This window comes from Cygnus olor, chromosome 2 (genome assembly GCF_009769625.2).
Source record: "Cygnus olor isolate bCygOlo1 chromosome 2, bCygOlo1.pri.v2, whole genome shotgun sequence".
Lineage (NCBI taxonomy): Eukaryota > Metazoa > Chordata > Aves > Anseriformes > Anatidae > Cygnus > Cygnus olor.
This window is the reverse complement of record NC_049170.1, coordinates 137934865-137960312: the sequence shown is the minus strand read 5'-3', so window position 1 is coordinate 137960312 and position 25448 is coordinate 137934865. Positions and strand designations below refer to the sequence as shown.

At 37.3% G+C, this 25448-nt stretch overlaps 1 protein-coding gene across 1 annotated transcript in view; it reads left to right on the top strand.

Moving 5' to 3' along the window:
- The window catches only part of STK3 (serine/threonine kinase 3), a 141047-nt gene that overhangs the window by 85541 nt on the left and 30058 nt on the right, over positions 1-25448 (top strand). The window contains exon 10 of the mRNA XM_040548595.1: positions 4585-4760. Coding sequence (XP_040404529.1) covers positions 4585-4760 — 176 coding nt within the window. The remainder of the gene's footprint in view (positions 1-4584; positions 4761-25448) is intronic.

Genomic DNA, 25448 nt, shown 5'->3' with positions numbered 1-25448 from the left:
CCCTACATTATTCCCTTGGCTTCATGAGCACGTTGTCCTTGCCCATCATCCCTGAGCCTTCTCCCAATCTAGGGGTTTATTGGTCAGTCACAGGGACTTAAACCTCCCTGACATCGACTGGAAGAGGCACTGCAGCAAGAAATCCAGGAGGCTTCTGGAGGGCATCAGAGAGAGTTTCTTGATGCTGGAACTGGAGGAGCTGAAGAGAGGTAATGCACTGCAGGGTCTGCTATTCACAAGCGAGGCACAACTGGTTGGGGTTGATAGTCAATGGCAGCTTGACTGTATTGACCATGACATGGAGGAGTTGAAGAACCTGAGTGAGAGGGACGGTTAGGTACAGACCCTGGATTTCAGGGAACAGATTTTGGCACTTGAAGGGCACTTACTGAGGCAGCTTCAGAGGCGGTTCTGAAGGGCAAAGGAAGTTGAGAATGCTGGCAGCTCTTTAAAGATGGCATTCCTCAAGCTCAAGCATGGTCCAGAACATCCTCAGAATCGGGATATGGTTAATATGTTTGAGGGCATGGTTGCTACCCAGACAGACCTAGACAGACTGGAAGAATGAACCTTAGGAAGTTCACCAAGGACAAGGGCGAAGTCCTGCAACTGAGAAGGAAGAACCCCAGTAATGCTACGGCCTGGGGAACTCTGCTGAAATGGTCCTGGGGGTCTTGGTGGGCATGAGCCAGTAGTGCGCTGGAGGAGTAAAGGTGGCCAGGAGCACGTGGGCTGTATAAGAGCATGACCAGCAGGCATATCAAGCGAAGTGGTTGTCTTTTGCTCAGTACTTGTGAGACCACATCTAGAATAGTGTCCAGTTTTGACTCCCTGAAACTGGAAAAACGTGAATTGAAGGAGTTCAGGGTAGGATTACCTAAATAGTTGGGGCTAGTTTGCAAGGACAAGCTGAGGCAGTAACAGGTGTTCAGCCTGGAGAACGGTGGCTACAGAGGACCTAAAAGCAGCCTTTCAGTATCTGTGAGAATGTTGTGAAGTTGGGCTGTTTGCTGGTGTGTGGCAGGACGATTCAGAAAAACATAAATTGAAACAGAAGAAACTTGATATAGATTATTTCCTCATGAGGGTAGCCCAGAGAAGATGTGCAGTGTCCAATTGTGCAGAGGTATAGGGACCTCTTGTCATCCCTTCCAACCTGATTTTTTTTCTCGTTACCCTAAAACCTTGTAATTACATTTTATACTTAATATATGTGTGTACTTTAATACTTTATGTTTTTTAATAGTTCAGGCTCTACCTGTACCTTCTGTACAAATCTCTTCTTTGCACAAGTTTTCCTCAGAAAAAGGAATAATAGAATAATAGAAGTTTATTGAAGGACTTCTAAAAGGATTTAAAATCAATTTAACATTAATATTTTGCTGTTGGAAATGCATCATTACGAAGGCATTTCTTCTTTATCATAGAATCATAGAATGGTTTATATTGGAAGGGGCCTTGATGATGATTATTTATAGATGATGTAAATTGAATTTGATCAAGATATGCGTTAGAATGGAATGTGTATTCTTTCTTATTTTGAAATGCCTATTTAGAATTAATTTTCCCCATTATAGTTCTTTTAATTACAGTATGTTATTTAAAATAGGGTAACAGAGCTGATGTTGTGTTACATAAGTCATTGCCATGTTCGTTTTATCCAGCATAAGTTTTGGAGGAAATCTTACTACGCAACTCTGTGGGAACAGCCACACTGATTGTGTTCCTATCAATGGTATTGCAGAGGTAGAACACATTTTTCCAGCATCCGTGGTAGTCACTGCATTCCATGACTTGCAAACAGTTTCACAGTACAACCTATGTTGCTTTACTCTGGCATAAGGAGTCTAAGTCTTCTGTAAAGTCAACACACAAAAGAGTCTTTGGAGGGTCTTTAAACTAGTAGCTGTCAACCTGTCCTTTTTTCCATGAAATACTAACTAAACTTGTTCATGTTGCGTTAGCTGGACATCAAAAGGAGTCTCTTTTTGCTTTGAATTACTTGTAACAATAAAATAAAATGTTAATCTTGAAATAAATTTCTGATTTTTTGTCCTTGCACTGGAACAAAACAAACTTTGAAACACCTCATTTTTCAGGAATAATATTTCTGGTTTTGCATGGTAGTTTTTGTGTTTGCAGTGGATGAAAGCAGCTTTTGTTCTATTGAGTAGGTTAACTAACTGTGTACTAAATTAGAATCAGAAGCAAGTCCTAAATTCTTTTTTGTCAAATCAAGTAAAACAAGTCCTGAAAGTGTAAATTAAATATGTTTTGTTCATTTCAGGGAAATTTAATTTTCTAATCCTGCTGACCCACTTTCCTTAGTATGCATTTGATAACAAGGAATTTGGAGGGTTTGTTTGTTTGTTTTTTATTTTTTATTTTTTTTTCCATATGTAGGCATTCTTCTATTGCATAGGTAGGGAAGATAGTTATAACTAGCTCTAAAATGTAATGCTTGGAAATATTTAGTATTTTCTGTTACATGAGAGGAGGGAGAGTGTCCTGTAATGGGCAACATAGTGGTACTTCAGCATTTCCTACAGAGACATTGTTAATCTTGTTTAAAAGTATATCTTAAGGATGAAACTCAAGTGCAGCAGTCTGAGCAGAAGAAAAAAATTGGATGTGAAAGGTCATCAACGTGATGTCCTATCTTTCTTGTACGAATAGTTTCATGGGTTTTGGGAAGTCATCAGCAAGAAATATAAAATAAAATTAAAACAATGCATTGTGTTCTGGTTTTACCCTCCTCTTCCTTTGCGTGCTACTACCTTCTCTTGGATATGTTTTCTGAATTTATGCTTTGTTGAAGTATAAATTCTTCTATTTTTACTCTTAAGTGCTTATTTCTGTGTTGTGTGGCATCCCTGCTGCTTTCTTTTCATCCCTTCTACTGCTCCAGACTCAGGTGATCTACAAATGCCTAGGATATCTGCTCTGTGGTCTGCTAAATTCAACCTGGAACTTAATTCCCTGAATATTTCTGTATGGTTGACAGTTGTCATTAAATAAATGATAGAGCAATGAGATAATTAAGACCTGGGATTAGAAAAGAATATGACTACAACGGAAGGAAAAACTGTTTAAAAAAAAAATGAGGCGAGAAGATGTGTATGAAAACATGGCAGAATGAATGGGGGAATCATCATGGAGTAGGAGAGAAGCAAATGGACTCCTGTACAGTAAAGCTTAGATTAATACTCGAGGCAGAAAAACACATTCAAAAACCCAGGAGAAAATATACTCCTACAGAATGATATAGAAAAGGCAGAAGGAAAAGAATAAATAAATCAATATGCTACAAAAGAGGGTTGTGCAGAAAGAAGGTTTAATTAAAAAAAGATAGCTATTAATCAGGCAGAAAAAATAGAATGAATAAAAAATTTCAGGACAGAGAATGGGTTATCATAGGAATAGATGATGGAATAAGAGGTGAAAGAGGAACAAAAAAAAAACCTAATGAAATAATAAAAACAAACATAAGGCCAGATGTGGAGATAGCAAGGTCTAGTGATCATGAAACAGGCTCAAAAAGATATTTCCAGTATTTTTCATTGTTTAAAACTCGTGGTTTCTATAAAAGAAATCCTAATTCTTTTATTATATTTATAATTGAAAAATTTTGTAAATATTTATAGTTGCAGTCCTACCTGCAATTTTTTTTCAGCTTGGTTATTTATATTTCCCATCGTGTTTCATATTTTACTTGCAGAAATGTATTCCATTTCTCTGTGGGATGTGTTACACTGTAAGCAAATATGTGTTTCGTGAATCATAATGGTATGCAGAATATAGGCTCTGAGGTGACATTTCTTATATTTTAGTTATTGTTCAGTTTAGTAATTAACTTGTTTTGAAATAAAAGCAAATTTCAGTCATTCAGTGTTGTAGATATTTTCTTAAAATTTAGTTTCATGAAAAGGATATTAGAATGGGAGTTTGCAATGATCTTGATCTGATTCGTAAAGCTCTTGCAGCTGCATACATGATGACAAAAATCCCCCAGGATTTCCACTCCATAGAGATGGGCGCTTTACAACCATCTGTAGAGTGTGATCCCATAATATGCTGAGAATCCTAAACTGGCAGTGAATTTGATGGAGTAGCATTTAGACATGGTTTGCGTGTTGTTTTTTTTTTTCTCAAGTTCTAAATAACTTTTTAAGTCATACCTTGTGTGAAACTACTGGAACTTTGTTGCTTTCCTCCATGTGTATGAGGACCAGGCCTTAAAGTTAAGGGCATTCAGCACCCAAAGGGATGCTTAGCACCTTGTGTTATTCAGTTTCTATAACAACAAATAGATATCGCATGAAGTAACTTCTAATATTATTCGTGTGCAACTCTGAAATGTGTTGAACATTTCTCCACATTGTATCTTGCTACAAAATTATCATTCTTCGGCTATGAGCTTTTATGCTAAAGATCCTCAGGGGACAAATGGAGGCATGCACCACATACGGATGACTGTATTAGTTTCTGCAAACTTGTAGAAAATTAAAAAATGGAGTTTATTTTACAGTGCAGTAAATCTTATATCTTTAAATTTTTCTTTTCTTTTTTTTTCTTTCAACTAAGGAAATGCTACTTCACCGCAAGTTCAAAGACCTTCTTTCATGGACTACTTTGATAAACAAGATTCCAAGAATAAAAGCCCTGAAAATTGTAATCAGAACATGCACGAACCTTATCACATATCCAAAAATGTTTTCCCTGATAACTGGAAAGTCCCTCAAGATGGAGACTTTGATTTTGTAAGTACATTTTTATACTTTTAAATATGCTGTTTGTTTTATATTTGCCAAAATAATTAATCCCATTCTAAAATTATGTTGATTACAAGCAAAATAATCTTTCAAGAATATTATCCAATTACCTAATCGTAATGTCTCATACTGGCTGTGAAATAAGTACGTTTGCTTTATGCAGGACCTTTTTAATAATGGGTGCCATGTGACATTATAAATATACTCCTTTCTAACTACAGTTTTTTTGGAAAAAGTATTTTTGGTTCTTTATAACTTAAGTTACAAGAACTTTCACATTTAACCCAGTTCCATTAAAAAAAAAAATTGCTACAGGTGAGGAATGTTGTCAAGTTTAGTGAGTATCTCAGTGAGATCATAAACATTTTAAACTGGATGGAGACATTTAATCAATATCCTTGGAGATGGTTAAGATCACTTAACAATCTGGCTTGTGCAAAATAGTGATATTATTCCAATAGCATGTATCTCTCTATGTAGAGTTATTATATCTAACACCTGTCTATCTGTTCAGGATTTTTTCTCCCCTCCAAAATCTGTGTAGTTTGTTTCTTTTTGCCTACATTGCAAGTTATAGCAGGGCCAAAAAAAAAGTTGCTAAGCTGTAATATGTGTATATTAATTTTAGGATGCTCTCAAAGTGGCATAAATATCTCTTGTTCAGAAACTTGCAGATAATTACACCTGGTTTTTACTCTTGTTATTTTTTTAACATTATTGAATGAACAAATTTAGTTTATCTGCTGTAGCTTAAACGTGTTCCTTACTGCAGTGCAGTAGCTAAATATGATCACATGGCACCTTTTTGAAAGTACACTTGGGATTTGGAGAAAAACATTGTGTTTAATTTTAGGTGACAGCTGTAGGTGTGGGATTTTTTTTTTTTCCAGTTTTCACTTACTGCATTTCTACATAAAGCTGACTCTTAAATTTTAAGCTACTGGAGTAAAGCCAGCTTAACAGCACAGTACAAGCTGTTGCTGACAGAGTTTTGATTAAGCTGGATTTTAGTTTGGGTATTTTTTTAGGCTTTTTTTTTGACCATTAGATATAATAGTCATCCTGATAATTGACTAACAAAATAATTACTTGCATTATTCATTGGAAAATAACTGGCTGTTAGTTAAGTGGGTTTATTATAGTAGCAATAAAATTGCCCTTAAAACGATTGAAAATTCATTCCATCTTTTCCATCACTTGCTAAGAAATGCAAGCAAAAATGTTTCTTTTTTTGTTAATGCTAAAGATCCTGATTCAGTAAGTGCTTATTCATGAATACTTTGCACATGAATAATCCTGTGGAGCTGGTTGATACTGCTTGTACATGTGAGTTTTCCTCCTGAAATAAGAGTTTGTCCTAGAACCAAACCTGGGGGAGGCCTGATCTTCAGAAGTAACGATGCTGTGTGTGGTAGGCGAACCTTGCTGGTCGTGTTAGTGTGACTGGCATGTGCAAGGCTTTAGAAGCTGCATGATGCACAGTTTGTCCTCGAGTTCCTAAAAAGGCAGGCAGTGTTGTAAGATTTGTTGCTACAAATGATTCTGATCGAGGAACAAATAGGGTTTTAAAAAATGAATAGCTATCCACATGGGCAATGTACGTTACTTAGTTTTGTGGGAGATTTGGTTTTAAGCATGACAAAAGCCAAATACTTTGATGGGTAAACCAACCTAAGAAAGAGTTTAGGAAGACTTATCAATAATGGATGCACTGTTCAGAGTAGCCCACTAAAGGAATACATTTCTCAGAAACATGTGGTACCAGCTGATGTCACGCAGGATACTGGTTTTAACAGCCTGCTGGTTTGAACCATAGGCAATTATTATTTATTTATACATTTTAGAAGGGCTTCCCTTTATCTTCTAGACAGTGAGTGGCAATATTGGTAAGTAGCCTGCAAGAGAGTTTCTGAAAGGCCAAGTCAGTGGGCAGCATGCATAATATATTGTCTACTTTTTATAAAATCATCATGAATGTTCTAAGTTGCTGACGTGAAGTCTTTAAACAATTCTTGAAAGGGATAAATAATGAAAACTTTTTGTACTAAATCATTCTGTTGTATTTTGGTTGGAGTTAGCTTTAATGGGATCTAGAAAGGGATCCTGACATTAAATGCTGACAGTCATCGTTTTATTTAAAGAAGGGATTAACACACTGGAATTAAGGTATAAATGAACACAATCTAACTTACTGGTAGTATACTCTCATAGTACTCTATCTGTCTGTATAGAAGGGGGTTGTCTAAGTTGGAGGTAACCTAACTTGTTTGCTTGAATGATACCATTATCCGCTGAAAGCTTTCTTAACCATATACCCTTGTAAGCCACACATAGCGTGCCAGCTCTGGCAGCCAGCAAGCACTTCACTTGAGAGCCTGGAGTGAGACAGTGCCATGCTGAGAAGAGGTATTTGAGTGTATCGCATAGAAAGACTTTGAAGTTTATTAATGTATAGGTCTCTTACAGCATAAAATGATGAGAAGCAAAAATGCTACAGAGAGACTGGTAGGAGGGAGAAGGTAACAGGATGAAGAAACGATCCTTATCATTCCTTGCAAATAATCAGTTTGCTTATTTATCTGTATAAAGTGAGACCTGCAGAATTAGGAGACAGTTCTGGGCAAACGGTATGTTTGCTTTAGGTCTCAGTGATACTTTATCCTATTAGAATTACTAGTATATTCTACTGTTTTAATAAAACAATAAACAGTTATTTAATTTTGCTAAAACAGACATATAATGCAGAAATAGCAGTTAGCCTTACGCACTTGCTAATGTTTTTAGATAATGTAAACAAATGATACAGGAAATTCTTCTCATAAAGTGGATAAATGAATGTATAAAATGATGCAAAATGAATTTAGCACTAAGTCTGGTTTGAAAGTTTTTGTGTGTGTAGTTTTCTGTTCTGACGTAAATGTTTTAAGAACTACTTGCCAATGAAAACAGGAGACTTTTCCAAGAAAATAAGATGCTCTGGTCACCAATCTGAACTTTAAAAAAAAAAATAAAGCTAGCAGCATTTTTTTCTTCTGAAAGTACGTATTTACACTTTGTTTTTCACTGTTTCAAGTCCACCTGCTTTGAAAATCAGAAGCTGCTCTTGCTATTTTTTAACTGATATGCCATATGAAAGTTTGAGATCCCTCTCTCTCCTGTTGACTGTTGGTCCTGATGGCCCTCGGTTTCTTGATCAGTCCGTGCTAGTTACTGAAGTCATGTTCCATGAATTGATGAGAAAAAGTTGCCACTGCAGACCTTCAAGTTTTGCATTGTACTGAATCAGGTATATTATAAAATAACTTTTAACTATACTTACTTCTGAAACTGTACATAACCTGGAATATTACGTTCTTCCAAATGTACCCCGTCATGTATGCTTCGGGACAAGGATGTTGTTTTCCATGAACAACAGGTGGGGATTGCTGTTGGTGTTGTTTGCTGCATTTCTTCTTGCTTTAAAAAAAGAAAAAAAAGCATTCTTCAGTGTTGCCTTTTCTGTGACCGGGAATTTGTATAGGGTTGGAGGGTTGGATTTTTGAATCATCGCTTTCAGTTATTCTATGGTCTACATATGTGGTCTCATGGTAAATTCTGAAAACCTCAAAATATGCCTCTTTGATGTTAGTCAATCTCAGGTAAATGCATTTCTGGTGAAGTACTTGTACGTATCACTTCAGCATTTAGAAAAGGGAGTGTTCAAGGTATAAATCTTACAAAAAGAGACCAGTGCTTGTTGAAACATCAGCCTTTATTAAAATTTGAATATATACTTCACGCTCAAACATCACTGGGTTTTAGTTTTCAGTGATTACTTCTGACTGTAGGCATTCATTTTATTTACATGCTTCCTTATTTTTAAGGCATGCAGCAAATAACAAAATTAAAGCAGTATTTTAAACCTTAATCTGCTCGGTTTTATTTGGGGTTAAGTGATGTTTTATTCACAGCAAACCTTGATGTCAACAATATACTACTCCTTGTGAGGAGAAGCGGCATAATGTCTTTGAAGAAGTAATAATGATATTCACGGAAATGTTAATGATGTATGATATAAGCAGCTTTTCATAATGAGGCTTAACTATTTAATGGGCCTACTTCTAGTCTTTCTGCCTCACAGCTCACAAGACTGTTGTTTGGAACAGTGTACCAAATTAGACTGAATGATGTGGTGCTTGTTTTGACTGCCTAAGTGACCAGTCCTTTTAGGAACAGATGTTTTTTTTTTTTTTTATAGGTGTTGGGCATTTGAATAACCCTATTGCTATTATGATGATAGTTTTCCATCAGATATGTTCATGCTGGAGAGAAGGGTGTATTAAATGAGCAGTATAACTAAAGGTGTCATGGAAGCAGCTTGCTCAGATTTATTCTTTTGCTGTTCTCAGTTCAAGATGTTGTGGTGTTTTGTATATAGCTATTGTCATTTTTTTAATGTATCTTATATGAAAGTTTTCACCAAAAAATACGGTGAACTTTTAATAAGCAAAAAAATGTTTGAAACTTCAAATGTGGGGAAAAACAGCTAAAATTTAGCTTGCAAGACTAATTTGCTATATTTATGCCTTGTAAATTGACCTGCTTCTTATATTTTTACTGTATCATAACATTTTACCGCTCATGAAGATATGAAATTGCTGTGTAGAACCTCCTGACCTGATTGCTGTGTAAAACCTCCTGATGTGTGTTAGTGTGGGACACAATGTTAACAAAGGATTTACATGCACTACAATGAAGGGATATCTAATTGATGATAACCTGTGAGTGGACACTACTTAGAATGAGGTGCCAAACTTCATTTGCACCGATTCAATGTACAATTTCATTTGAAATGAAAAAATATTTACTTTTTATTTTTAAAATGTTGATGATAAAATGTTAAAAGGCAAATCTATTTACTATAGCAATGCTAGGGTAATGATTTCTGTCGTTAGTAGAATTATTTCCAAACAGGAATGGTATCCAGATTGTTAAATATTAAACAGTGAACATGTAGATCATGTTTTCCAGTAACTACAGTATCATGTTTAAGTAGATGCATTTTGGGTGACTTAAAGATTCTGGAACAGCAACAAAAATTTGAAAAGCCATCTGTTACTCTAGGCAGAATATTTTCCTGAGTTTTAACCAGATCAAATTCTTCAGAGCATAATCATTGTGAAATAATAATATTGCAAATACTGAGTATTTTAGTTATCATTTACAAATGTACAATGTGACAATTTATTCACTAAAAATTCAATACCATAAAATAACTGAAAGCCACACAAAATTTAATGAAAACTTCATTAATGAAGCCAAGCAGATCTAGCCTAGCTTGATCTTCATTGGAAATGCCTCTCTATCCAAAATCTTGGCTGTATTTAGTCTGATTTTATTTAAGCAGCAGATGAGTTTGTTGATACAGTCTTCTTTCTAATTAATGGGAATGAATGTATTTCATTTAGTTTCAACCATTTCAGACCCTTCTTTAAGTCATATGACAATTTTAAATGAAGTATTAACATAGATTCATTCTGCTTTATTTTTACTTAGTTGTATATCATGAAGCATTTCCAGATGCTGACAGGAAGAACATCAGAAAATAGAGATACCTGTGTCGTGTTTTCTTAACTGAGGAAATAAACTTAGGTTTCTGGGTTCATGTGGTCTGTATGCAGATGAGATAAACAGAAGACTACTTACTGTGTCATATCATTAGCAAAAGTATTGTGAATTGGTGTCAGTAATTAGTCTGTGTGCAGAATTTTGTTCACTTCTGTTCAGAGACACCGCACAGATGAGAGAGACTGTGAAACGAGTATAACGCTTAGAATGCACTTTATCTAGATCGTTGTGTGAGGACAGTGTGAACTTCAGCACTGGGGATTTTCTGAGCCTCTTGTAATAGAAGGCCAGTACAGAAGCTTCTTGTGTGTTGAGTGGTTATTTAAAATCATAAAAGGTGTGGGGGTAATTCAGTGGGAGTGCTGTCGGTGCTAGGAGTTCTGTGTGGATAACTTGCAAGCCACGGCTGTGGTTTATTTGGCTGTATCATACAGCTGTGCTGGCGGTCAGTAGGGGAGATTGTGCTGGCCTGACATGTAAACTGAAAATGTAAATTTTTTTTCCCTTAGGCAAAGAGAACAGACCAACCTATTAAATTTTTATTTTTTAATTCTGCAAGTCAAATACCGACTGATTTAGTTAAATCCTGTTTATATATTCTAACAACAGAAAGGGAATTATTATTAGAAAAAAGTGGGGGAATATACTACATGAGCAAAGAGTTCCTCTGAGTGATATTGAATATACGATCTTTTCTCTTTGAAAATGCTCCTTCCCTAATTATTCTAGATGTAAGTAATGGAAAATCAAGCCTAATAATTTGGTCTTACACATGAATGAATTATTTAGGCTGTAAACAGAATCCATCCTTTCTGTTTGTCTTAACTTGTAGTATTATTTTAAAGCTGCTACTCTGATCACTAAATCATTCACGCCAAAGTGCTGGCACTGTACTGCTGCAGTTTTAGAAGGTGAATATGAATTTTGTATCCTAAAAGTGAACAGAAGACACCTCTCTAGAACAAAAAGCTTTTTGACATTCTTATATGTGAATAACAGGATTATGTATTTTTACTTATCATTCACATACCCTCTGAGGATGAGACAAGAACTCAAAGGCTTAAATTGCAGCAGTGTATTTTGAAGCTAAGCAGCGAGAAGAACGTCTGATGGAATAACAAACTGCTACAGTCGGTTGCCTCAGAGGGTTGCAGAAGTTGTCACTATTGCCTGTTAAAGACCTGGTCAGATAAACATGTCAGGAATAGTTTTGGTAGAGTTAAATAATGCTTGGAGCAGACGACTGTTGTAGATGACCTTCTCCTGTAAATGTCTCCAACAGCCTTAAATCCTATGAGGATTTAAGCTACTGCTGGTGGCTGAACTTTATAATCATAAAAAATTTTGAGAACACATAGGTCACTACAAGCTTAAGCTTTCAAAAATACGTCACATACCTAATCTGTTTATTAGGCGCCTCAGTATTTTGGAGGATCTAGACCCTGGCTAACCTTGACAATTTTTGCAATTAGCAGTCAACTAGTGTTTCCAAACATGAGTCTGCCTCTGGAAAATTTCAGCCAAGATTCAAATTGTAAAACTTAACAGAGTTTAAAACTTAAAACTTAACCTGAAAGCTTAAAGCATTCCTGCTATCTTCATATTTTTATCATGTCAAATAGTTTCAGTGTGCAATGTATTTCTTTTAATTACAAAGTAGCTTCTAGCTGACAACACACTACAAAATTTGTTTTTCAACCAATTTTCAAATACTTGGTTTAGAGTTAAGAATGAAACTGCTTTACTCCAGAGTCTAAATTTAAAAACCTAAAAAGGTCTAACTTCCTTTTTTTCTCCACCTCATTAGCTCAAATAGAGTCTGAAGTGTAGTTATAGCGTATATATTTAGTTATACAGTATGCCTGTAATTTATGCGTAGTTTGAAGAGAACAAATGAAAGGAATGAGTGAATCTGATGAGCTGGGACAGCAGTGCAGGTTAAAGGAGCGCTTGTTTCCGTAATAACCAACTGCTTGTGCCTCTCGGAGACCCTTGGAATGGCCTGGTAATGGGCACAGCCTAGAAAGAACTTTGCAATACTTGGGGAAAAACAGTTCTGGTTGGGTAAGTTTTAGAGAATGCTTTTTTGTGCATCTAAACAGTTCAGTTTCTGATCTCTGTATTCTGTTTTCTCTCTCATAAAAAAAGAAAAGGGGTGGTGGTGGTGGTATTTAATCCAAATACTTTCCATGTTGCATAAATGACTATTAATGACAGGACAGCGTACCGCACCGTTGTGTGTAATGTCTGATCCCCAGAGTGAGTGCTGACACCAAGGGGTGCACGTGTCATTTTGTGGGATTCAGCTGAGTTCCTTAAAACCGTCTCTATGAAAGCATCATGCACGCTTACCACCAAGAAACAAAATCTGTTCTCCTACTCTTTGGTATGATGATTAATGATAATGAAAAGGGGTAAAAATAAAACTTGCCTCAGGAGAGTGGGCGATTGGAATTTTGCAAGACTGTTTTAAGTTAATTTTTTGTACCTCCTTCGTTTTGAAGAGGGTTTCCTCATTATGTGGTTTGGTAAAGAGCATGGGGTATTTTTTTTCTTTTCTTCAGTTAAGCATTTATGTTTTGTTTGTTTGTTTATTTTACTGGACTCAAATAGGAGCATGAGAACTTGTCAGATAGCATTCTAGCAATTTAAGAGTAAAATTTTTGGATTAGTTTAGTATCTGTGTGGCCAACTCTCAATAATCAAGAAGCTCGTATTAGATTTCTGTGCCTTGTGTTTTGATCGGCAGCCAATAAGTACCATGTGTAGACTACATATTAAGCATAGATGATAACAATATTTCATAAACAAAATACTAGAAATTAAATGTCTGATATTTAATACTATTGAGCTTTATGAAGAACTGAAAAATTTCTATGTGGTTTTTGTTTGCAAGTAACGTGGAATTTGAAGGAAGACTTTTTGCATTAAGACATCCAAATAGAGGGCTCTTAATACTTGGAGTTCTTTGTTATTTGGAATTAACGTCTGTAGACATCTGATTAGACTGGACTTTGCACACACATGCCAAAAACGGGGATTGCCCAGAATATTTTGTTTTACGTGTAAGTTTTAATTCTTTTCTTATCATTTGCATAATTCAGAGGGGGGAAAAAAGGGAATTCCTACGAAACTTGAAAACAAAATCTTTCTGCAAGAATATTCTTTTATTCTATAAAATGATTCCTATAAAAATTCTGATTTGCTTGTATTTTATTAATGTGTGAAATGTATAAATTAAAGTGATCTAAATGTCATACTTTTACCCTAGAACTCTGCCTAAAGATACCTCATAGCCCATATTTACTTTTGTTTATTTTGAGTTGTACCATTGCTATGCACTAGTCAATTTAATTTTGGTTAAAGAAAAAAGAAAGTGAGGGTTTTTATAGAGATTAGTAAAGCCGTAAGGTGATTGGAGACTTGTTTTTTTTTTTTTTTTTTCCTATTCATTGTTGTTAATTGAGTCTGGATAAAAAGTGTACTTCGTGGACAACACCAGTCCCTAGCAAGGTGGAAAACATGATATAAAATCACCCAAGTAGGGGGTAAAAAAATACAGAATGAAATTGGCAAGTTCTTGTACGTATTTTCTAGTGTTGTATGACTAACAGTTCAAAATAAAACCATACACGCCCGGTATGTGAAGCTGTAGCTATTGATAAACCCTCTCTTGAAGGGTTAATCTCATACTTGCTAAAGTCAGTGACAAAGTTCCTATTGACAGCCATGTTAACTTTAGATGTCCAGAGTATTTGAGAGAAATCACGTTCGTTTGCCTAAATGTGAAACCGCATTTGGATCTAGGGTTGGAAATTACACCGCTTCTAATGTTTCTCCTAGTGTTACTTAGTTTAGAGCACGTGTGCCTGGTTCCTAGGAAATAAATACCTGAAGAACTAATGCTTATGTAGCATCTACTTCAAGATCTTTGTATTACTGATGCTTATATTTGTGTTGAGAGTAGGAGTTATACAGACATAAGAATGTTAGTAAGAAAACCTAGTTTCTGAATGTAAGTAAGAGGCACCAGGACAAAATTGTACTCTAGGAAAGCTCTGAAGTTAGAGTAACATGGTTTATAGCTGTTTCAAAAAGCTGTTTGATGCTGAGAACCCTAACAATGTTTCCCTGACAGCTTTCAGTGTGCCATAGTGAGAACTAAAAGAAGTTAGTTTAAACTATTTTGAAGAATTTAACTTATTTTATTTACATTGGAGCAGACCAGGGTCATGGGCTAGGGCTCTGGTAGCTGTGAAGCAAGAATTTTGCAAACTGTGCAGCCTTGAGTGCACGATATTATCATCAGCATGTTGTAGTGCTTATAGATGTGAATTAGTTTGAACTTTTTATAAACATGTTTGATTTTTTTTTCCCTCATGGTGTCACTACAGGCCAATATATTTAGATGTTTTTTATATTTGGATGTTCTTCTTTCAAGAAAGAATGGAAAAAAAAGTTCTTTGAAGATGCTTGCAGACCAGACTTCCCCATCACCCCAGAAAGTTCTCTTGGATCCAAAACTTTCTGTTAGTCCCAAAATTACTTTCTCTTTTCTTTTGTTGTATCCTCGTTGAAGATTGTGCTTTTTGGCATAGGGAATTACTTTAACAAGCGTGTGAATGGAAGCGGAGGCTATCTTAATGGGAGTTCCTTGGGCATCAGTCCCACTGGAACCTGTAGGGGAGGTACTTACATTTTCTGAAGGCGATTCATGTGTTTCTAAAGTAAACATTCTTTTTCTCCAGTATGAAAGGGAAAATTTATGGAAGGTAACAACCAAAATAAACACTAATAAAGGAAAGAAAATTTACGTGTACTCTGTGAACAGGGTTGGATTTATGTTGAGTTTATTCCCATTAAAATTCTGAGGGACAAAGTGAAACAATGTCAAAAGCATCTGTACTCAGGACTCTCTTCTAGAGTAGGTTTGGACACATTCTGAAGAGCTTTTTTTTTTTTTTTTTTTTACTCAAAGTGCTATAAGTTTGGTGTATATAAAATGCAAAGCTTAATGTTAAGAATGGAGCATAGGACTATGTCCACATAGCTGCAGTGTTGGTTGTTATTACTTTCACAGAATGGCTGTTTATTTTTAGTTCAAATTACCTGTACTTCTTCATTGTCATCCATACGTGAGAACATGCGCTTCTACAAGACAGATAAGAACTAAAGATAAGAACTAGTATCCAGATACCATTCCTGGTGATAGCCTAGTGGTAGCTCCTTGGTGCTTGTGATGTGCGTGTATAAGATGGAATGGGCTTTTTAGTTTGCTTTTGCAAAGTTAGAAATTTTGTGGCTATTTCTATATTTCTGTCTTTCTGAAGAGTTTCCTTTAACTCATAGAATACTACTGCGAGTCAAGATAGAGTCTGATGTAAGTAAGCCTTATATTCAGGCAAATTCAATTAAAGTAACAAAGGCATTAAATTTAAAAAATGAAGTTAATGCTGGTCCTTTGGGATTTTGTCTGTGACTAATTATTCACTGAGATGTGAACACCTGTGTGCACCCCACCAGCTGTGTTACTTGAGAGAAACAGAGGAGAAAGTGGTAGGAGTGTGTTCGTCACCTCACAGCTTGAGATATCTCTCTCTGTATAATCTTGTGCTCTACTTTTGCTCATCCTTTTGCTCTACTGTTTTATGTGTTGTCTCTTGAGCCAGTTAACTTTCCTTTTCGTGGGTTTCAAACAGGCCTGGTTTGCTGTGATTGGTTTTCCCTACGTCAAGTACTCTGACAAAGCACAGCAGGTTTGAGTGGTACTGCAATCCAGAGCCCTCTGAAGCAATGAGGTTACGGCCAAATAATGCTCCTTTCACTTATACTTGGTGGTTTACAGGATTAAACCCTCAAATCACGCAGCACCCTTTTATTAAGAAACAGCAAAGCAAACAAACCAACAAAAAACAAGTTTGCAGAGAAAAGGAAATGGAAAGAGGGGTTGCTTCTGAAGAGGAATTGTGAAGGATGTGGGGAAGGAGCGGTGGGTGTGCCAGGCCTGGTGTTACTGAGCGCCTCCGCAGCCTGTGAAACTGGAGAGCCTTGCCTTCTCCTCACGGCTGGTGACACTACGGCAGCTGCCCACTGATCATCTCAGAGGTGGGCTAATTCGAAACTCCAGGGGAAAACGCATTGGAAACAGGGGTTAGTTTGAAACTACCTGACCTGTTTTCCATGTTTTAAAGAGCTGTTGCTACGGCAACAGCAGCTCGCAGAGGACGAGCGCTGCTGAGTTTGAGGTTGGCAGTCATGGGCGTGCGGAGGGGGTGTTTCGCTTCCAACACAGAGCTGTGGTCCCTGTCCACAGCTTTTACAGATACCGCTGCTACCCCAGACCTAGCACGGATACAGGAGAAAGCATGTTACCTAAATCCTAATGGAGCAGTTTACTAATCTGTCTTGATTTCAACTCATTCTTCCTTTGTTCATCTCCCTCTTATTGCCTGCTTCCCGAAATAGATCACCACCAAAGAACAGTAGTTACCGTATCCTGTGGTCCTCAAGCTGTCCCTGTCACCAAACACCAGGATCATTGTTCTGCAATTCCGTGTCCCGTGTTATGGAAGTCAGCAAATGTAAGCTGTGTTTGACCATGGGTTAGGGAGAAATTAATTCCAGAGCTGAGATGCCTTCACTGAAAAATAGCCTGACAGTTTTAATCAGTGAATTGCTATCTGAAATGCCTCTGCTGCTGGCTGTTGCCATTGTAACATATGGGGGAGAGAAGATTTTGCAGATGGCCAATTCAAAAAACTATTTTACAGCTTTAAATTGAAAATCAGTGCAGTGAACTTCACCTGACATCTGGAGGGTACTGTGCGTGTTGTGAAAACAGTCACTGAGTAAGTGGACAACAATACAGTATGCTAACAGAAATGTTTGTCTAGTAGAGGTGTAATCCAATTTTCAATTTACTGCATTTTTTTTATTATGGAGTGAGAAAAGCAACTGTAGCATGATCCATGTCTGAAAGGAAAACGCATTCTTGCCAAGCACAAATTTTAAGAGGAGACCTAGTCATAACTACAACTTGGGTAACCAGGAGCGGTTGGGAGTCCAACAAAACACCTTAACTGTAGTAATCCTAGAGCTTCTGCCTTACTGAGCGGGAGCTGAGAGAAGAAAGAACACTAGCTGCTTTTTTTCAAACCTCTAAAATTTCAGACTTGCCCATGTAGAGCCATCAATTGAAAACCTGCATCTACCTCTAACAAGCAATTTATAAGCATAAACATGAGTGCTGTTTTTCCCAGTTAGCTAAAAACAAACAGCACAATGTCACAATTGTGGATCATTGTCAACTAAAGTAATCTCATTAAATGAATAAAGTGTTAAAAGAAAAAAAACAACACACCGTTGAGATGCTGATCCAGATCACAGTATCTTCAGATGCTGAGTAAGTATATTGACTGGTAGAGAGAGGAAATCAAAAAGAGGAATAAAATACTGTGAGCCTGGGTGGAAGAGACAGGGAAGAGAAGGAAATGAGGAAGATCATGGTTAGTTTTTCCAATCCCTGCTCATGGGATTGGATTAATCTGAGCTGGTCCCACAGAGGTTTTTCTCTGAACAAGCAGCCTTGAGCCTTAATCATTGTGGCAGAGTCTGCCCAACCCAGCCTTCAGTGCAGTAGTGCATATGTAACAGTTGCCACTTGAGTGTATTAAAATGCATGTTGTGAGATGAGATAGGAGCCGATTAGGTAAGACTTGAGAGTTCAAGTGTCAGTTATTTCTGCTTCCGTGAGAAATGGAACTAGCCTCAGAATACTTATGCATTTTTTTAACGTGCTACCAGTAAGTTCTTGTGAAACACGTGCTAGAAGAAAATGTCAATTATAAATAGTATATATCCCAGAAGAAGCTGAATAAAATTTTGCACAACCAAGCAGTTGTTCATTCATAAACCCTAGGCATTTTCAATTTACCCAGTACATAACGTCTGCTGAAGGAAACAGAGAAAGCACTGCAAATACTTAGATTAGATAACTTTCTGATGTGTTATGTATTATCTCAAATCATTCATAATTTCATATTTAATACTGAAGTTAAGGGTTTTGTTGGCCTGTCTAGACTTTCTTAATGTTCTCTTCTGACCATAAAACTTACCAAAAGGTGTTGAGGGCTAATTGGAAAGGAAGATATATAGTTGTTTTACTTATATCTGGATTCCAAAATTGTCTGAGGGCAGAGACTCCACAACTTCTGGGCAATCTAGTTCAGTATATGAACACTCACACACTACACTGATCACGACTTGTACAACATTTTTCATAATGTTTGCCTTCGTAAAAAAACAAAACAAAAAAAACCTATACTTTTTCCTTTCACTATATATGTTTGAAAATGTACTACTTACCTTTCAGCAGCTCTATAAATTAAAATTTTATTTCCACAATTTTAGATAAAATTGTCACCCATGCAGATTGAGTCTGGTAGGGTTTTTCTTTAAGCAGAGACTTCATCAGAGAATTTTTTGCTTCACTGAAGCAGTGCTACATCTATTCAGAATCACTCCTTTATGTATTAGTAGGATGTACCAAGTGATTCAAATTTTTCTTTTTACTAATTAGGGAGAAAGGTTTTATGTTTGGTAGAGCAATAGTAATGCAAATCCAGGCCCTCTGTTTGAACAGCAAGTTCAAAGTTGGTAGGCCCAGAGCTGTGCAACATGTTAAGGTGTGTGGCACATGAGTCATCACTGCTGTGCATGCCAAAAAGGCCTCTTATGCTGAAATGGAAAATGATGAGATCAGTGATAAACTTGAGTTTTCTTTGATGCATATATAAATAACATGCATACACGCATACATATATATAGAAAAAATCCGATATAAACTTAGGCCACTGGTGACCTAAGACTGCTATAGAGACTACAAGCTGAGACTGGGTAACTGTGAATTGAAGTATGAAAGCTCTTTGACACAAATAGAGATGTCTCAGTTACAACGATGGAGAAAACTATCCAAAAACGTGAATGAAATAGTTTAGACACTCTGCTGCTTGTAGCTTGTTGCTCCTCTCTGTGTTATTCTTCTTGCTTCTTGGAATGTGTATGTAATGTGTTACAGGTGAGTGGAGACCAGCTATAGCCTGACTGACATTGTGCTGGTCAGAGGCTGAATGTACTGGCTTGGTCATGATACTGCACTAGCTGGTCATATTGCTTCCAGTTATCTCAGCGTACCGGAGTGTATGAAGGTACGCAAATAGACATACCTTTTCCTCTTGTGGGCGTCTGTGTAACCATTTCTAGTTGTCACCGTATTCCATTTATTGTGAGTTATTTGTTGTCCTTCAGAGATTTTGCATGTGTGTGTTGTACACATTCCAAAAAGAATGACCCTCCCACCTATTTGAATTTTGTGTCTAGTCAGGTTGTTCTCACAGAGCAGTTCATCTGAGCTATGTCTAATGCAGACGAGAATGATTCTCAAAAGCACTAGGAAGGATCGTGAACATACCAGATATTCAAAATACTTGAGGAACTTTAAAGTATTCACCATCTTCAGTTCCACTAATAATACACTATTTAGTCATCTAGCAGTACATACGTGAGTTGAAATAGTTTTATTTAATATATAATTAACTTTGTTTAGTGGACTTATTTCAGTCATGCAGATGTTCACCTGTGTATGTAAGCCAACAGGCATGTATTCCTTTAGTGTGTATGTGTATTGATACACACTTCTATCTTTTGGAGAGGGATCACACATTTTACAAAAATTTCACATTGTACCTAAAAGTACACTATTGCCTTTGACACAATTGTGAATAAATGGTGGTGTGTAAAGGGTCTGGCCCTACGGAGGTTTGGAAAACACGCCTTGGAGGAATGTTTCTGAGGCACGAAGTTTTCCAGTAACTTAGGTTGAGTGGAGCAAAATGCCTGCCATGGAAGTACTTGAGACTGATTAAAAATGTCAGATTTCATTCTTTTTATATTTAGTACTTTCCTTTTGTCTTGAAGGGCTTTTTTTTTTCCCCACTGCATTTTTGTTGCTTCATACAGAAATACCATAAAAGGGAGTTTACCCAAAGTCATGACTCAGAGCTGTATACATATGCAAGCTTTGCTGGTTGCCCGTTAAACCACATTGTTTGAAATGTTTTGGTTATGATTAGGTGTGGCTGTGATATTGCAAAGTGCCTATGTTGTTTGATCCCTAAACTAATGCCAACTGCTTTTGTAAAAATCAATGTTTTTATGTGGTTTTAGTTTGAACAAATGCTCAATTATGAAAGAACTCCTAGACCTGCAAAAGAACTACAGATCACTTTGTTCTGTAGCCTTGTATAACATACTAAACTATTCATTGCAATAAGTATTTTTAGTTTAAGTGTACAAGTTCAGATATGAAATGATACTGATAAGAATGTGATAGTTTTCTGTAAATATTCTTTGTGCATTAAATGGTGAATCTCAAAAAGCGATGGTGAGGGTATCAGAACTGATACGAACTGTATGTTGTGGGAGGTTAAAGATTATACTGAACTATCTGTTTTGGTTACTGACTTAAAGAAATATATATATTTTTTTATAATTAGGAAAAAATCCCCACACATTTACAACCATCCTGAACAGGGATAACAAATAATCCTATCAAAGAAGTCATCTGCTTTATTCAGGGTGTTGCCCCATGATGGACTTCGTGATTTGACTTCTGAAGGTTCTCGGGAGAGGCTGACACGCATTCTTTCCTTAGTCTCACCTCCTAGTAATGCACCCATAGGCATGTTCACAGGTGGTGGTGGGAATTTTGAACACTTACTCTAGAGGTTTCTGTGGTCCTGCCCAGTGGTACACCCACGGAGTGGGGATTGGGCTGAATGACACTGGGCTCCAATTCCTAAGCTATTCCTATTTTTTTAATTGCTCTTTGAAGTATGTTTCGTTTGCTCTTCCTTTTCTGTGTTTGAATGTATTTTTCTTTTTTTTTTTTTTTTTTCTGGTCCTTTTCAGAGTCATTCTATTATTTTATTCCTTACTTGGATTTAATTTAAGTTTTTTTGTTCCAATGTTTTGGGCCAACAGTTGCTTAAGCCATTTGTTTTGAACGCAATACTCATTCTTGGTTTTAGTTTGATGAGGGGAAAACATACTCGAGAAATTTCTATTTATAAAGAAGTTAAGTCTCCAGTTGTGAGAAGCATCAAAAATTACTTCAGATATATCATTCTGAAAGATGTTTTATTTGTTTGGACTTCTGGATCAAGTTTGCTCCAGTTCTTGTTTGACAGAACTTTCCCCAGAAAAAAAGTTTGATGTCACAACTTTAAATTTCATCTTTATTCCATTCTGAGCAAATTCCCACCTTGTGAAAGTGAAGCTCCATCTTAGCTTTTAAATATAGCAGAGCTCTTTGCTTCCCAGTGCAGGGTGTCTGTTGCAAGGTTTTGGTAGCAGGGGGAAGAGGTGAGGTGCTGCCGTGGGCAGCAGCCAGCTCCGCAAAGGCCCCACTGCAGGATGGAGCCGAGCCCATCAGCCAAGTTGGTGGTGCCTCTGGGAGAGCACATTTAAGAAAGGGAAAAACCACCCGTTGGACCAAGGAGGTGGAAACAGAAAGAGTGAGAGACAATAGAGGGAACACCAAAGCCAAAAGGGGCAGAGGAGGAAGCGCCCTGTGGCAGAGCAGAAGGCCACGCTGCTCCAGCGTGTGGAGGACCCACACTGGAGCAGACAGATATTTGTGAAAGAAATGCAGACAGTGGAGAGCCCATGCTGGAGCAGAAGAAGAGTGTGAGGAGGAAGGATTGACAACAAGGAACTGTTACATGTGGACCATAACTGCTGACCCTCCATCTCCCCAGCACTGCCCTGGGTGTGGTGGTGGCAGGTGGGTAACTGTGGAGAAAGTGGAGTGAAGCTGAGCCTGAGGAAGGGGGGAAGAAACGAGTTGCTTTAATGTTTGTCTTTTTGTTTCTCACTACCCAAATCAATTTTAATTGGCAATAAATTAAATTAAATTTCCCCCCATCAAATATGTTTAGCCTGTGATAGTAATCAGTAAGCGATCTCCCAGACTTTACCTTGAGCCACAAGCATTCTCACCCTTTTTCTCCCCCTTTGCTGCTGAGGAAGGAGAGTGAGCGAGCAGCTGGGTTAGCCAAAGTTAACCGATCACACCCACTAAGATTCATTTCGGCAGTCTTCCTTGGCTAGAAGTTCATCTCCATCTTTGACATAAGCATATGGGAGCGGTTTTGTGGCCCGTAACAGCTCTTCTTTATCTTTTCGTGACACAGTACTTCTGTCGTGCAGCCACAGCTCAGTAACTAGCATCACTGCAGATGCTTGCTTGGTTGGAAGGAGCGCCAGGTCTGCTTCCCCCTCAGTGATCTGAAGCACAAATACCATCTGTCCTACAGCTAAGATCACTTCAGTGGGTTTCTACGTAACTGCTCACACTTGCCAGACACAGAGAATCAGTCTAGTAATTTCTAGTAAAATCAGTCTCTGTAACTTCTTTTTACAGAACTGTCCTCAGATTGCCCCGTATCACATGTACAGAAGTACTGCTTCCAAATTCCTCCTAATTAAAGTCAGCAGCTTTCTCTGAAACTTCTAAGAAGGTCTTGTCTTCTGTATAAGGACTTCCGGGTGGCCTGAATGAGTTTCTTGGCTTGTCTCTGGAGTGACTAGCTGTCCTCAGAATTGTGATCAAGTCAGAGCTCTGCTCAGAGCTGGTGATGTTTTACAACAGCTAGCTGATTGCAAGTAGCTATACTAGTGAATGTTTAAGTCTTAAAGCTGGTGAACTTCATCAGGCAGACACATGCTTTATACAGATACAGCTCAATGGGAAGTTACAGTTGAAGAAACTGATTTCCTCCCACTGCCCCATCCCTCTCCGTGCTCCCCTGTGGCAGTAGAGTATTAGGAGCAATCTAAGCCTCTGTACGTCAAGAATCCCAAGAGCACACCAGGATGATAGTTTGTATGAACACACAAGGAAGCGTGAGATCTTGGTGCTCTACAGAAAAGAAGATACTTGGAATTAATCTATCTAGTGTCAGACTCGTATATTGACTATCTGTTTCTTGACATCCCTACTAATATTGGGTAATGGAGACTGGAGAACTGTGAGCGAGTAGTCTTCAGGATGATGTTCAAGCCATTTCTCTAGCCATTTCTCTATGTTTCAATAGGCCTGTCCAGCTTTGTTTTCTTCCACTGTGTTTTGAGGGGGAGGTCTCCTTCACTGACTCCAGATCAGTTTTGGAAACCAAAAATAACAGTTGTTCTTCAGGCACTCTTTAGGAGTGCACCTACCTGTTGGAAATCTTTTCATGACATTCTTCAGTAAAATTTCCTAATAGCTTAATAGGAGTTTCTGGCTGATTTAATGAACCATTTTTATTTTATTGAGACTTTAATGTTATCTTTACATTCCCTTGCGGATCATCTCTATGAGCTTGTGGCTACACATTCACTTCTTCATTATTCTAATTCTTTTAGTGAAAAGTATTTTCTAGTGCTTACTACATTCTTGGAAAAAATATACCTCAAGTCATGCTGGCTTTCTTTATGTTGGTAAGAATGTACAAGGTGTTGCTCTTCATGTGATTCCTGCAGAGTTTGAGTCAAGCCAGGAAATCAACCTCACTGTTTTCTTACCAAAATGACATACATCCAGGACTGAGACATCAGTTTTTTTATGATTTTTTTTATTTGGATGAGAAGATTTAGGAAGATTATTCAGCTTGTCAAGTGTGTGGCAGAAGGGCCTGTGTATGTAATGATTGCCGCACGAGGAAATAGTGTAGTGAGAATAGTATCCAAGAGTACTGAGTGTGATTCATGTGCATCCACATGAGCACAAGTGTGCTTTGAGAAATGAGGCTTCATTGAGGCTTTCAGATTTGTCTAGGTAAATTCCATGTAATCATCTAAGCACAGTAACATCATGGAGGGCTCCTGGGAGTGATACAGCTCTTGAGAGTGGATCTTCAATCATTGTTTTCCTTAAGACACTAAGTTTCTTCATCAGTTAACCCGTAGGTTCATCTTTTAATGGAAGTTCTTCAAGTAGCCATATTTACGTGTGTATTCCTAACTCTATCTGTTAAAGTCCTGTTAAAATATGTGTGGGACTGTAGATGTGAAGAACTGAGGATGCACATGTACCAGTTGGTACCTCGTGTGTGCAATCTCCTCAGCAGAGCCTTGAGTTCCTTTGCCGATGAATACTGGGATCGTGCATAAGGACAACACATTTCAAAGACTTTCTAGTTACTACTCAATAACTTTTTTTTTTATCTGGTGCTGTATTGTCTTATTTACAAAGAAGCAAAAAGCCATTTGGGAATTAAATAGGGAGCATACTCAGGGAGTATGCTTCAAAACCCACTAGTTCAATTAGACAAGTGGAATTACAGGATACTAAAACATAGCAAAATTGATAAAAACATCTTAAAAACGTAAAACAGTGACCACAAAAAAAAAAGGGGGGAAGAAGAAACTGTGCAAAAAACTCTTACTGAGCAGGAAAAATAGTAGAAATTGGAAAGAAACAGGAAAAGGAAACAAAACAGATTTTAAATAGGGAACTTATGATGAGGACCATTTAGAGAGGGACACGACTAGAGGATGATTTAGTATATAGACAAGGATGCTGTTAGGTGTGTTTATGAGAGGAAAAAGGGTAAATAACTTAAAGATGAGATAATGTCAGGTTGGACGATGCTTATTTAATTTTCTCCTTGAAGGATCCTACATCTAAATGTGTAGTTTTTTACCTAGCAACTACTCATTTAAGTTTTGGGATTGTTAACTTCACACATTTCCAGAAAAAACGAAAATAATGAAACCGCCATCAGGCTACAAGTCTTCTGCTAAAATTGGAAAATGTGTAACGCTTGTTCTTTTTCATTGCCAGGTTTATGTTTTTGATTTCCTATCTGGGCATTTAGAAGAACTGGGATTTTTTTCAGGTGGAAGGCATTCTGGGACAAAGATGAAGGGAAAAGCTTTAGGAGCAACCATAATCAGAAGAAAGCTTGAACTGTGGTTATTCTCCATGACAATACAATCTAATTATAACCATATTACAGAAGCAGAGTT